Source organism: Oryzias latipes, chromosome 1, assembly GCF_002234675.1.
Source record: "Oryzias latipes chromosome 1, ASM223467v1".
NCBI classification, from domain to species: Eukaryota; Metazoa; Chordata; class Actinopteri; order Beloniformes; family Adrianichthyidae; genus Oryzias; species Oryzias latipes.
The window spans coordinates 32497571-32509954 of record NC_019859.2 but is presented as its reverse complement, the minus strand read 5'-3'; the positions used below and the strand labels follow the sequence as shown (position 1 = coordinate 32509954).

The 12384-nt window shown below is 40.0% G+C and overlaps 1 protein-coding gene across 2 annotated transcripts; it reads left to right on the top strand.

Moving 5' to 3' along the window:
* The first annotated feature begins 4111 nt into the window (after positions 1 to 4111).
* Positions 4112 to 9366, top strand: LOC101163639 (C-type lectin domain family 4 member M-like). 2 transcript variants are annotated; one of them, XM_004066270.4, is made up of 12 exons: positions 4112 to 4229; positions 4488 to 4532; positions 4961 to 5005; positions 5398 to 5454; positions 5879 to 5938; positions 6028 to 6093; positions 6913 to 6975; positions 7267 to 7329; positions 7526 to 7588; positions 8492 to 8634; positions 8829 to 8923; positions 9008 to 9366. In XM_004066270.4, exons 1-12 carry the CDS (start codon positions 4181 to 4183, stop codon positions 9147 to 9149), a joined length of 891 nt encoding a protein of 296 aa, XP_004066318.1. In that variant the 5' UTR covers positions 4112 to 4180; the 3' UTR covers positions 9150 to 9366. The 2 variants fall into 2 exon arrangements, with proteins under 2 accessions (XP_004066318.1, XP_020561640.1); XM_020705981.2 differs by lacking the exon at positions 4961 to 5005.
* The last annotated feature ends 3018 nt before the right edge of the window (positions 9367 to 12384 follow it).

The following is a 12384-nucleotide window of genomic DNA, read 5'->3' as shown; positions in this document are numbered from 1 at the left end:
TCTAATTCGTGCGACTTGCCTATATCATAGAGCTGACAGTCCCCTGGGAGGACTCCCTTGACGAAGCTTATGAGCGTAAGAAACTTTGTTATTCCAATTTAGCTGCTGAGGCAGAGGATAGAGTCAGAAACATCAGGGTGCGCCCAGTGGAGGTGGGATGCAGGGGCTTTGTCGCCAGTACGACTAATAATCTCCTAAGGGAAGTTGGAGTCAGAGGGCGGGCACACAGACAGGCTTTAAAAGAACTGACCAACACCGCTGAGAGGGCGAGCCATTGGCTGTGGCTGAGGAGAAGTGACATCACATGGACAAAAATGACCAACTAGCAGTGAGACACACACCCAGGCTTGATCAACCTGTGGTGGGCCTACCTCAGGGGAGGGTGTATTGTGATAAATGGCCAAAACACCTTAAGATGTTGGGGTGCACAACTGATGATGTGTCTCGCTCCCAATAAATGGAAGTCCAAGAACTTCAAGAGCTCCTGAAATTGAAAGTGGTAATGTTAGGGATTGTAACACCTAGTCCTTTCTGCAACAACATTCATCATTTTCATCCATTAAGGTTGGGAAAAACCAGCAGCCCTCCAGTGCTTCAGCCGTCCAACCATCAACCGTTTCAGACATCCATCCTCCCACCACTTCAGCCCCACTGCTATCCACCAGTATGCCAACTTCTGACATTTTACTATCCTGGTACATTCTTATTTTTCTGTAGCAACAATGATATGTTTTCAGATATTCCTATATATAAAAGAGCTCCGCTGTTGACAGCACTGTTGTTGACATCTATTGCTAACGTTAGCTACTTCCACAAACAATGAGTGACGTTGTTCACCGTTAAGTACTCTTTTTCGCACGCGGGTCCCTTTTGGGTCATTTACACGGTCACACAGGAGATCACAAAAGTTCGGATTTAATTGGAAATGTGAAAGGCCTTGCAAAAAAATCGTATTTTTTCATAAAAATCAAAATTGAGCATTAAGCCCTGCAGTGTGAACGTAGCCTTAGAGAAGAAGGCGCGTGTGTGAGGAGAAGGGGAGGGCTGGTGGTTACATGCAGCTAGGAGCACAGCCGCAATTACGCTGTTAATAAAGACTAACATATTTTCTGGGGGGACAACCTCTCCTTATTACGGTTTTCCGTAATACACCCACACCCCTCTCCCGCTGCACATGCTCATCTCCCTCCTTTGCTGCATCTGCTCCCTCCTCCTCTCACACACGCATGCGCGGTCCCCAGCATATACACACCCCCACTCCACAACACAGTAAAACGGCTGCACTTTTTGAGCTCATAAATAAACAATTGATCATTTTTTCATGTCGATGATTTGTATTCTTTGAATTGTTTTAATGTTTTCTACCAAAATCAAATATAGGGATGGGTATTGTTAAGGTTATAACGGGGGCGGTTAATTGAGACACCGCGACTCCTGCTGCTTCATCAAAAATCCCACACTTTCACAGCTCTAGCTTATATCTTGTGTGACACAAACATGCAACACAAAATGTGACTTCTCCAGTACCAATAGCAGAACCGTTGAGGTCAGATCTTAACGATACTGTGGTCTTGAAGAATGTTGCCTCGGGACTCGTTCAGTACTGCGGCTCGACACCCATCCCTTATCAAATAGTCTTTTGAATGGTAAACTTGTATTTTTTCCCTCACAGATCTGGCTGAAGTGTCACCTACTACCCACCTTGTTGCAAAAATACAGCAACAAGACATAAAAAAGCTGACAGAAAAAGTTAAGAGGCAGGAGCAGCTCATCAAATAGCTGTCAGCTGAGAAAGACCAGCTAAGTATTGCAGGCAATACCTCATTCTACAAGCAGTGTTGTTGTCTTTCCTTGATAAAAGTAATAGTTTAAAATAGACCCTGTGCTTTTGGGTTTCAACAAAATATCACCCACAAGCCTCCACAAGTGACATAATGCTGCATGGAAAAAAACAAAAAACTTCCAAAGTTCAGTCAAGTTCATCTGCAAATTCATTAAGCAGTTCTTCCGACTGGAGTGACTCTTCATGCGGCGATTCTTCCTCTGACTCTTCGTCTGAGTTTTCGTCTTCAGATGAAGAGGAGAAGAAGAAGAAAAAGAAGGGAAAAAAGAAGAAAGGAACACCAAAAAAGAAGAAAAAAAGAGTCACAAAAAGAGGCAAGAGTGGAAAGAAGAGACAAAACAAAGCCCGCAAACGTGTCAGAAGAGGTAGCTTGAAATTTTGAGCTTCTCCTTTAATTTGGTGTTTAATTTTCTTGAGAAATAATTTTTCTCGTGTGTTCCCTAAGAGACGGATGGGCCATAATATTAGGAACATATATGTCTGACAATCAGAGTCAGTGAAAGTTTGTCAGCATATTGTTTAACAGGTTCAGAGAATGCACAGTTCATGCAGAGACCACATGAGTTGATAAATGTGTACATGAGTACACAATTTAAAAACATTGCTTAACCACCATTTCTATGTTTCAGCACGTGTCCCAGATGAGGTGGTGGAGCGTTACCGGATGGTGCTTAAGGCCTACAACAAAGGACGGACATTGTCCTCAGCATTTCAAAAAGCGGGAGTTGATAGGAACACAATTTTTTGCAGTGCTGCGGTGGCAGAACTTGCCATTGCAGCAGGACATTTCCCGGCATTCCCCGGCCAGCTAAGAGATGTCTCTCCAGTCTCTCCAGCAAGTCCTGGATCTTCCTCTGGGCCTCCGTCATGAATCCGGTTATTTTTCAAAAGAAGATCTTTTAAATAAAACATTATTGAAACCCAAAAACAGATAAAGAACCAGGTATAATTAATTATTTCTTCTGCGACCCAGTGCCAATTGATTCCACGAGCCGGTAATGGTCTCCAGCCCTGGGGTTGGAGACCACTGCCCTAAATGACTGTTGAAACATCTCAGCTACAAGTCATAATGAAGAATGGACACACCTAAATTAAAGAAACACAATGCAAAGTCAATAAAAACTGAGACAATTCTGTTTGTTCTAACGTGTTCCTAATTATTTGCTTGTGCTAAAAAGAAGAACACGTGTGTGTTTGTTGAGTTTTCTGTTACATCTCCTGACTTCAGGGAAATTATGAGTTGGGAACTCACAGTTAGAGAAGAGCAGCGGATCATTTTTGGTTCGGTCTAACATTTTGTTCTGTTTTAATTTTTTAAGGCTTAAGCATAGAAATATCTAAGCATTTACTATAAATACATTACAGGTTTTATTAAATATTTATTTTGATTTTTCATAAAATGAAGTAAAAGCTTAAATTTCCTGCTCTTGTGGCAAAGTTTTATCATGACATTTGACCAGAAGCAGAAGAAAACATGCAGTTAGAAGTCAATGGAAAAGCCCCAGAAGACGACAGCAGAGAATCATGGAGAACCCAAAAGAAACGGAGATCTCCATCTTGGACCTGGAACCCTGTTGTCAGAGACTGAAGACAAAAGATCCCCAGAGCAAAATTTCAAGAAAGAAAGAAAATAAACCTGACCAAAGTTCAAAAGTGGAACTTTCAAAGCTTCTTAACTGTTCAGGCCACAAATGTCTTTGTGAGTTTGTTTGCTTCTTGTTCTCTCTTTGCTGCATTGATAAACTTGACTCTTTGATTTGATAACAGCTGTTAGAGGATTTTACATTTTTTATATTAATTTCAATTGATGATTACAGTACAATGATTGAGGGCAGAACTGAAAACAAAAAGAGTCAACCTGGTACTAAAACGGTGTTTGTAATAGTGATAGATAAGTGTCTTTAACATAACATGTGTCAGCACTTTTTACTTTCTGAATCCAGAGTCATAACTAATATTTAATCATTTGTGTGCTTCCTTGTGGAGTTTTGTGTCAGAATGCTTGAGGATATTTCTGTTTTATGTACTTAGGTTGGGCGTTTTTTCACCATAAACGGTAATATGATCATCAGGATGTACTGTAACATAAACTGGCCTCCAGGACTTGAGGTAATTTTAATTTCTACTGCTTTATTTGCTTCATTTTAGGATCCGGGTTCTGTCTTTTGGAAGAAAGCCAAAGCTAAACAAAGGGGTTAGACACATGTTTATGCATATGCTGATGATGCCATCCTGTTTGTTCAGGTTTTGCATAAATAAGGCCCCATGATGAGCCCCTTCTGAACTTCTTCTTCTTGGTGTTTGTTGCTTTGTAGCATCAGGTGAACATCTGGGACCATGATTTCACCACGATGGATGATCCTCGTCTGCTTTTCCCTGATCTCAGGTAACACACAGCTGTTCATGGAGTCATTGATTCTCCTGAGTTAAAGAAAATAATTTAACTATTGATGAATATTTACAGTTGTAAAGTATTGTAACTTTTGTAACCCTGATCGCCTGAAACCTGAATTTGGGTTGAATTCCATGATTCTATTATAAATTCTTACTAAATATATTCAATTTCTTTGTTTATGTATTAATGATGGTAAATCTGCAATCATCCACCTTAAAAGTTCACTAACTTCTTTTTTTTACTTCTTAGTCTTTGGGACAGGAGAGAGTTTGACAACAATTAAACCATCCATAAGTGAGTGTACCTGAAATAATGCTGGTCTGAATCCCTACAAATAACTGGGGGGTTGTGTTTAATAACAAGCTGGACTGGACCACCAATACAGACCACCTTTACAAGAAGAGCCAGTCCAGGCTGTACTTCCTCTGTAGGCTGTGCTCATTTAACATCTGCTCCAAACTGCTGAACATGTTTTATCAGTCTGTGTTAGCGAGTGTCCTCCTCTATGCAGCGGTGTGCTGGTGCAGCACCAGACAGAACATCTCCCAGCTTCTTCTTCATTGCATCAACAGATGTCATAAATGACGTTTCTATTGATGATTCTACATAAATATCTAGAAGAAGCAACTTATACATCTGGCAAATTATTTATCTATTAATGATGTTATATCTGCAATCACCTTCCTTTGGTCAAAGTTCACTAACTTGTTTTTGCTTCTTAGTCTTTGGGACGGGAAAGAGTTTCACGACAATTAAACCATCTAAAAGTGAGTGTAACTGAATTCATGCTGGTCTAAATACTCACTGCAGTAACAAATGTCAGAAATGATGTTTCTATTGATGATTCTATAGCTAGAAGGTTCAAATCTGGCAAAAGCAATAACTGAAGGACTTTCTGAAGAACCAAACTGTCTCCACTAATAAGGTTAACACACAGAGTCTGGCTCTATAGTTTATTTGTATGAATTTGCAAAACTATAAAAAATGACTTTTAAAGGTTGTTTTAATGTTTTCTGAGCTTTATTTTAAGAAAATCCCTAAATTCTAGTTTGTTATAAGTACGTTCAGCAAATCATTTCTTTAAGCTGTTATGTTAGCTGTAGTTTAGATGAAGAATGACACTGTGCTTTAGAGCTTATTCATATTTTATTTTCTACAGCTGTGGCACCAAGTTCTCTGGCTGCAGTAATTGCTGGGATGAACAAAGCGATCGCTGGTAAGTCAGAAGATTTTTTTGGCTTTCTATAATTGTTTATGTGATTATTATTAAATCCTTTTTTTATTAAGTTACTGAACACCAAATCATTATGATCTCATAGTTATTTTAGTTTTAAGTGTGCTTAGTTTTAAAACTATTCATTGTTTGTAATAAATGAAACAGCTTTTTCCATATTTTTACTATGAATTTCATGTTAAGTCGTAAGAGTTTCTATATTTTTCATTTCAGATTTTTAAATTTCTTACACAATATTTAATGGTTTTGAAATACATTTTTCAAAATAAAATGAAAAAGCTGGAAATTTTAATACAGTTCAAGCTGATAGTTGTTGCAGCTGAAAGAAAGAATGAAGCAGAAAATCTGACTAAAAAGAAAATGAACACTTCATTGTCGTAATTAAAAATATCTTTTTTTTTTTCAGATCTGAATGCCAGCAATAAAAAGCTCTTAGCTTTTAAAAAGGGGATCTCATGCTCCTGCAGTGAGTAGAAATAAGAAACATTATGCAATAAGAATAAGATCTGCTTTATTAAAGAAAATAAAAGAAACAACTGGCTGTTCTTTTTTCAGACGCCTCTGTGATCCAAGCTTGTAACAACCAAACAAATCTTCTGAACAGAGGACTGATTTCATGTGGTAAGTAGGAAATCATAACTACTTTTTAATTTAGTCATGTTTTTGATGTCGATGGTTTGCTTTTCTGAGCAAATGAGAACAATCTTAAGATCCAAGCTGCAAAAAAAGAAGATCTACACATATCTTTATGTTAATAAGTTTTTGTTTAAACAAAAATATCAGATTATTTTTTCAAGAATAACCCCAAAAAAATCACTGAATCATCTAATGCAACGTTTGATTATTACAGAAAAAGACAACACTTTTTATCATATATCATTTTCATACAAACAAAAGAAAAAATCTTTTTCATTTTGCTTTCGCCCAAGTGGCTAGGCTCCGGCAACCCCGTGACCCCGAAAGGGAATAAATGGTAAAGAAGATGAATGAACAAAACATCCTCCTATCAAAAACTAATAAAATAAATAAACGTTCCATCTATTCATTCATTTTCTTAACCAGCTGTATCTCTTTCGAGGTCACGGGGTCACAGAGGTGATCCCGGCTACTGTTGGGTAAAGGCAGAGTCCCGCCTTAAGAGGTCGCCGCTCTGCTGCTTTGCCAAAACTAAATATTCCTTTTTTAGATTTTTGTTTTGTGTCTCGACAGGAGCTTAAATCATGCAAAAACTGTTAAACATGTCACCACTTTTAACACTTAAACTAAATATTGGAGCATATTGAAAAAAATATGTCTGGAAAAACATTTATTGTGTGTTACTCATCCAAAGCAAGAAGCAAAAGAAGCAAAACTGTCATTGATTTTTACCCTGTATTGATATGATAATGATGATGATTTTAAACTTAAAAGAAATGATGATTATGATGATTTTTCCCACAGATTCACAGCTGAAGTCTGAGATTGCCCAGAGAACCTCACTGCAGCAACAAGTGACTGTCCTCAGTAAGTGTGAAAAAGTCTGCGTTGAGTTAATTGATAGGTTTAGACACAAACAGTAAAACGACGTAAATGATTCTGATTTAACATTTCCCTAGAAATGCAGTTCAAAAATGTGGACCAACTGTTACGGCCAAGAAAGAAATGCAGCTTTTTGCAGCTTTTAGCAGAGCAAACATATCTAATGATCAGTGCTGTACAAGTCTTCTTTTACTCTTTATTGTTCTTAAAACTCTCTTTTTCAGATCAAAACCTATATTTACTATTGTAATAGAAAATCTTTCTTTTTTCCCACAGATTCACAGCTGAGGTCAGAAATTGCCCAGAGAAGCTCAGTGGAGCAACAAGTGAATGCCCTCAGTAAGTGTGAGAAAGTCAGGATCCTGTGTTGATTTAATTGATAGATTTTGGTACAAACAGTAAAATAAATTAACAATTTATTAATTTGGGTAATGCATGACTTATTTAAAAGCCTAGAAAAACAATAGTTGTCTTTAAAGTTTGACTTTTCAGTAAAGAATTTAATGAAAAAAACACATTTTTTTTATCTCCACAGGATCCCAGTTGACGTCTGTGATTCAACAGAGAGACGCATTACAGAACAAGATAAATGTCTTTGGTAAGAGGAAGACAGTCGGTGAAAAAGCCATTAAAAATGTTTAACTCCTTTTTAGTTTTGCTTTTTAAACATTTTACTTTGAAAATAATTTGCAGAAAAATGTCCCAATGGTTTATAGTTGTGTTTATCATTAGATGTAAGCATTAAATGAAAAATTATATTCATATTAATGATGTGGGCAATATTGCATTTCATAAACTGTTAATAAAAATTCAGAATCTTTAAGTTAATTTAAGTCAATTATATATACGGAAGCGATTTCTAGATTTTTTTTTGGAATTGTTCTGTTAAAGTGAATATCAAAGACCGTCTCACAAAGTTTATAGTTCACAAAGTTTGATCACTGACATGCAAACACTTTTCATTTGTTTTGGTTCAGAAGGTTAATGTGTACACAGAATTATGAATGAAACAATTACGATATCTGATCTCAACACCTGGAACTTCTGCTTGTCTGTCATTAGTTCAATGATCCTTTCCTGAATAATGTAGAATCAAGATTTTCTTGGGAGACATTAATCCAAGCTATTTTTTTTTTTCAAAAAGTCTTCCTACAAGGAGAGAAAGTCTAAAATTCAATAACATGGTCGCTTACTGAGTTCCCCATTGTTGTTTTATTTGTGACAATGACAGTCATCTAAGGAAGTTTTGTTTGATCAGGGTTGGATAAAAAAAAGCAGGACAATGATCCCCAAGGACCAGGGTTAGTAAATATTGTTTTAGAGGAAAGAAAGAATCAAGAAGAAAGGATAATAACTGTTGGGGACCTTATGATATGAGACTGAGAACTGTCCTAATAGCTGATAAGTCTGACTTTTACTGTTGTTGATTTCTTGTTTTTTTTAATTCTTATTTAGTCATAATTTGAGATTCTTTTTGAACTTGAAATCTTTCCTCCAACAGAGAGGTATCAAAATGAGGGATGGACATATTTCCGTGGAAGTCTTTATTACGTCTCTACATCCACTGCAAACTGGCAGAACAGTAGAGACTACTGTACTTCAAGGGGAGCAGACCTGGTGGTCATCAATGATGCTGATGAAAACGTGAGAACATGAATGTTTCAGTTAGAACTCTGCTCACCATTTCCCTCTGATTTATATGGAAATACTTGATAACAAAATGCTTTTAATAAATGGAAGAAAATGAGATCCAACACAAAACAGTAGTTTATATTGAAACACTAAAACTGAAACAACTCTGAAAACTCTATTTTCCATCTCTACAATTTCTAACTAAGAACTTTACGAGAGGATTTGGACGGAGGTTCTGGATTGGGCTGTTCAGGCAGGGGTCCAACTGGATGTGGGTGGATGGAAGTTACCTATCATCTGGGTAAATGCACTTGCATTAGTTACTGGACATATGTGATGAAAAGAGTTACATGTTGTTTGTAATTGTTTGTCTTTCCGGTGTCAGCTATTGGGCTCCAGGAGAACCTAACAATCAGGGGAACCGGGAAGATCGTGTGGAAATACGGATCTACAACAACTTCAACAGCTGGAATGATGAACCTGGGTCCACTAGTAACTGCTGGATCTGTGAAAAGAAAGTGGTTTAGTGGAAACAATGAGAACTTTCTGATCATTCAGTAACTATAGCTTGATGTTTGCTGAGGTTAAAACCTTGATGCAGATCATCTGCTGTCCTTTCTGCTTCACTTTTCAGACATAATGAAAACATATTAATCTGTTGGTATAATGGGGTTGATTAAGGAATTTAATCTTTTACTGTTACTGCATACTTTTCTGTGGCTCAATAAAGCATCGCAAAATGAACTCAGTGTGTTTCATTACTTCAGCAGCCGTTTAACTTTTCACAGACTGAGGCAGTAGATTGGTCTGTTAGACTTAGACTACAGCGGTCCTTGTTTATCGCAGGATTTTTCTCAGACTGACTTGAACATTTTTAAACTCTTTTTATAAAAACTCTCAAAGTTGAAAACTTCATGGAAAACCCAGTCAACAGTCAGTAACGCAAGACCTTTTGAAGCTATTGAAGCTGTTCTTTTTATTGAAGGACTGTTTTATTATCCTGAATAGATTGAGTCTGCTTATTTCCAAATAGATTGACAGAAATACCCTGTGACCCAGTTCACCTCCAAATCAGTTCTTAGCAGCTGTGACGGTGTGGCACCATCAGATGGCGAGGGAGCCCACACTGTTTTTATTTTATGTGTATTTGTGTATATTTTATGTTTAAACATATTTCCTGTGACCTTCCTGTGGCCCAATGGAGAGCACCGCCCCTCCTATGTTATAAGGAAGTGTCACAGGAAGTGAGAATGAATGAGTGACGGAGGTGTCTATGTTGATACGGCCCTGCGTGGAGCTAGTGGAGAGCTCACTGTTCTTGAATAAAGAAAGAACCCATTCACCCTGGCTCCTCTGCATCCTTTGTCGGCGGGACCCCGCGACAGCAGCACATTCAAGTCAAATTCAGTGTTTGGTCTAATAGTTGGAGACACTGTTTCCATGGGCTTTTACACACAGCTGTTTTAGAACCAGTCTTAACTGTTTCTCACAGCAAAAAATAATTAATAAATTGATCGAAATCAGACATTTTCAAACGTCATTTAGAGCTGTTCTCTCTCTCTCTGCATTTTTGCTCTCTGGACCTGGATCTACTCCACCTCAACCTTTTGTTCTTTTTGACAACATTTTGGTCATTGGGGTGTCACTACTGATCATTCTTATAGCATGCTTTCAACCTATATGATAGTTGCCCAAAGCGCTTTACAGCCACAGTCCCATTCACCCATGCACACACACAATCACACACTGATGGCTACGTTGCCGAACACTGGCGCCAACCTCCCACAATAGACAAGGTGGGGTTCAGCGTCTTGCCCAAGGACACTTCGACACATGGGCGTGCAAGGCGGGAATCGAACATGCAATCTTATAATCATGGGTCGACCGCCCTACCGCAGCACCACGGCCGCCCCCGTGGATGAATTCAAACAGGAATAACCATCAGCCTTTATTTTGTCTGTAGCCAACTGGTAACACAAATTCACTTGATTTTTTTGCACGATTTTTGGGACTGTTTATTCAAAAGCCGCCTCCGCCCGTCCCACAGCCTGTCCTCTGTCTGGAGTTAAAAATCTCCTGGGAGACATGGAATATCAGTCCAACAGCCCTCTAATGAAGAACAGGCGAACTGACTGCGGTCCGAAGTCTCCTCCATCGCACACACTGTAACAAAGCACCCTCCCCTGCCTGCAAACAGAAGCTACGAGTGCGGTTGCTCTGCTCAGAGAGCTGTACATGCAATGCGTGTGTGCGGACGATTGCACTAAAGTACAAGCACAATTGATTCAACTGTGCGCACGGTTGATCAGATTTTTTTTCTTAATAACCACTGGTCCCCGGGAGGGGGCTCCGTACTACATAAATAAAATTGAATGGAATTGTTTTTGCTCCCCCTAGTGGCGGATTGCTTATTTCAAGAAAACACAACTCGCCACAGGTATGGACTAGGAATGTGTTTTCTTTTAAACATCCCTATAGGTTTTACTCTTCATAAGTGGGCCGGATAAAACCATCTGGGACCGATACGGCCCGTGGGTCAAATGTTTGACACACTTAATTCATAATTTTCCATGTGTTAATTAAGACTCATTCGTCTATGAGTCTTAATTAAGACTCATTCGTCTATGAGTCTTAATTAATGGCAATTTTTTTTTTTTTTTTAACTTGTCCTGTCCAACAGCTGGGCAGACAGACGAGAGCTGAGGGCCTCTTGTGTTGGACATATTTTGCTTTAACAAGAGGGGTTATTAATCTTCTGACAAACCAAAGGTATGTCTGAATAAACCCCTTTTGTAATTGAGGCCAAACTTTATTAATTTCAATCCTGTCTGAAAATCTTTGGTGTTGGACCGGACGGAAAAGGAAAGAGGGGAAGAAGAGAGAGGGACGCTAGAGAGAGGGGGGGGTAGGGGGTGATAATAGGAGGGGAAGGGGGATAAGACCATGAAGCAGCATACAGCAACAAGTTTACTGGTTGTTAATCATTATGGTAAGGTTCAAATGCAGTACAAAAAGGGCGGGGCCCGTCCACACACACACTCAAATGTTATAAACACACCTGCTAGCTGCAAAAATGTCCACCTGTCGACATGTACACAAAACAGATAGTGTTCACACACGCATACTTATGCCTTAAAACCAACTAGTGTGAAATATTTCAGTCATTCAGTCATGCAAGCTATTAGTGCAAAGGTGAGCTAACACCAGTGCTCAGGTGAGGTTTTATGTTCTTCTAAAAATGGATGGTGGAACGTGAAAGGAGGAGGGAGAGTGCCCAGCCATCCCCGCCCCAAGACCCCCACCGCAGCAGCAGCGGCAGCCGGAATCCCCCCAACGCCACATGGGAACCGGCAGGGAACAACCGCCGCCCGGGCGACCAAGCCCGCCACCCAGGCCAGGGCCAGCAGGGCCGCCGCAAGGCCCCCAGAGCCAGAGGCCAGGGAAGCACGGAGGGAAAGAGAGCGCCGCCCCAGCCCAACCAGGAGAGCAGCCCCCCCGCCGCGCCGGGAGAACCCAACGCAGAGCCCCACCGGAGAAGGACGCCCACAGCCCCAAACGAGCACCCCACCACCACCCAGGAGTTCCGGGCATCCCCCCGCCCCAACCCCAGGTACGAGCCAGGACCCCCCAAGGGAGACCCGCTCCGCACTCCAGGCAGCCATCCGCCCGGCCCACGGTTGGTCCAGGGAGGAGCGAGGCAGGGGGCCCGCCGCCCCCGCCCAGGAGGGGGGAACCCCGGGGAAAAAAAGAGGGCCAACAAGG

Bases quoted from the DNA above. Each gene is read 5' to 3' on its own strand.
- LOC101163639 (XM_004066270.4), top strand. From the start codon at position 4,181: ATGATTTCACCACGATGGATGATCCTCGTCTGCTTTTCCCTGATCTCA. The intron at 4,230-4,487 runs GTAACACACAGC...TTTACTTCTTAG, and splicing joins CTGCTTTTCCCTGATCTCAG to TCTTTGGGACAGGAGAGAGT. The intron at 7,589-8,491 runs GTAAGAGGAAGA...TTCCTCCAACAG, and splicing joins GAACAAGATAAATGTCTTTG to AGAGGTATCAAAATGAGGGA.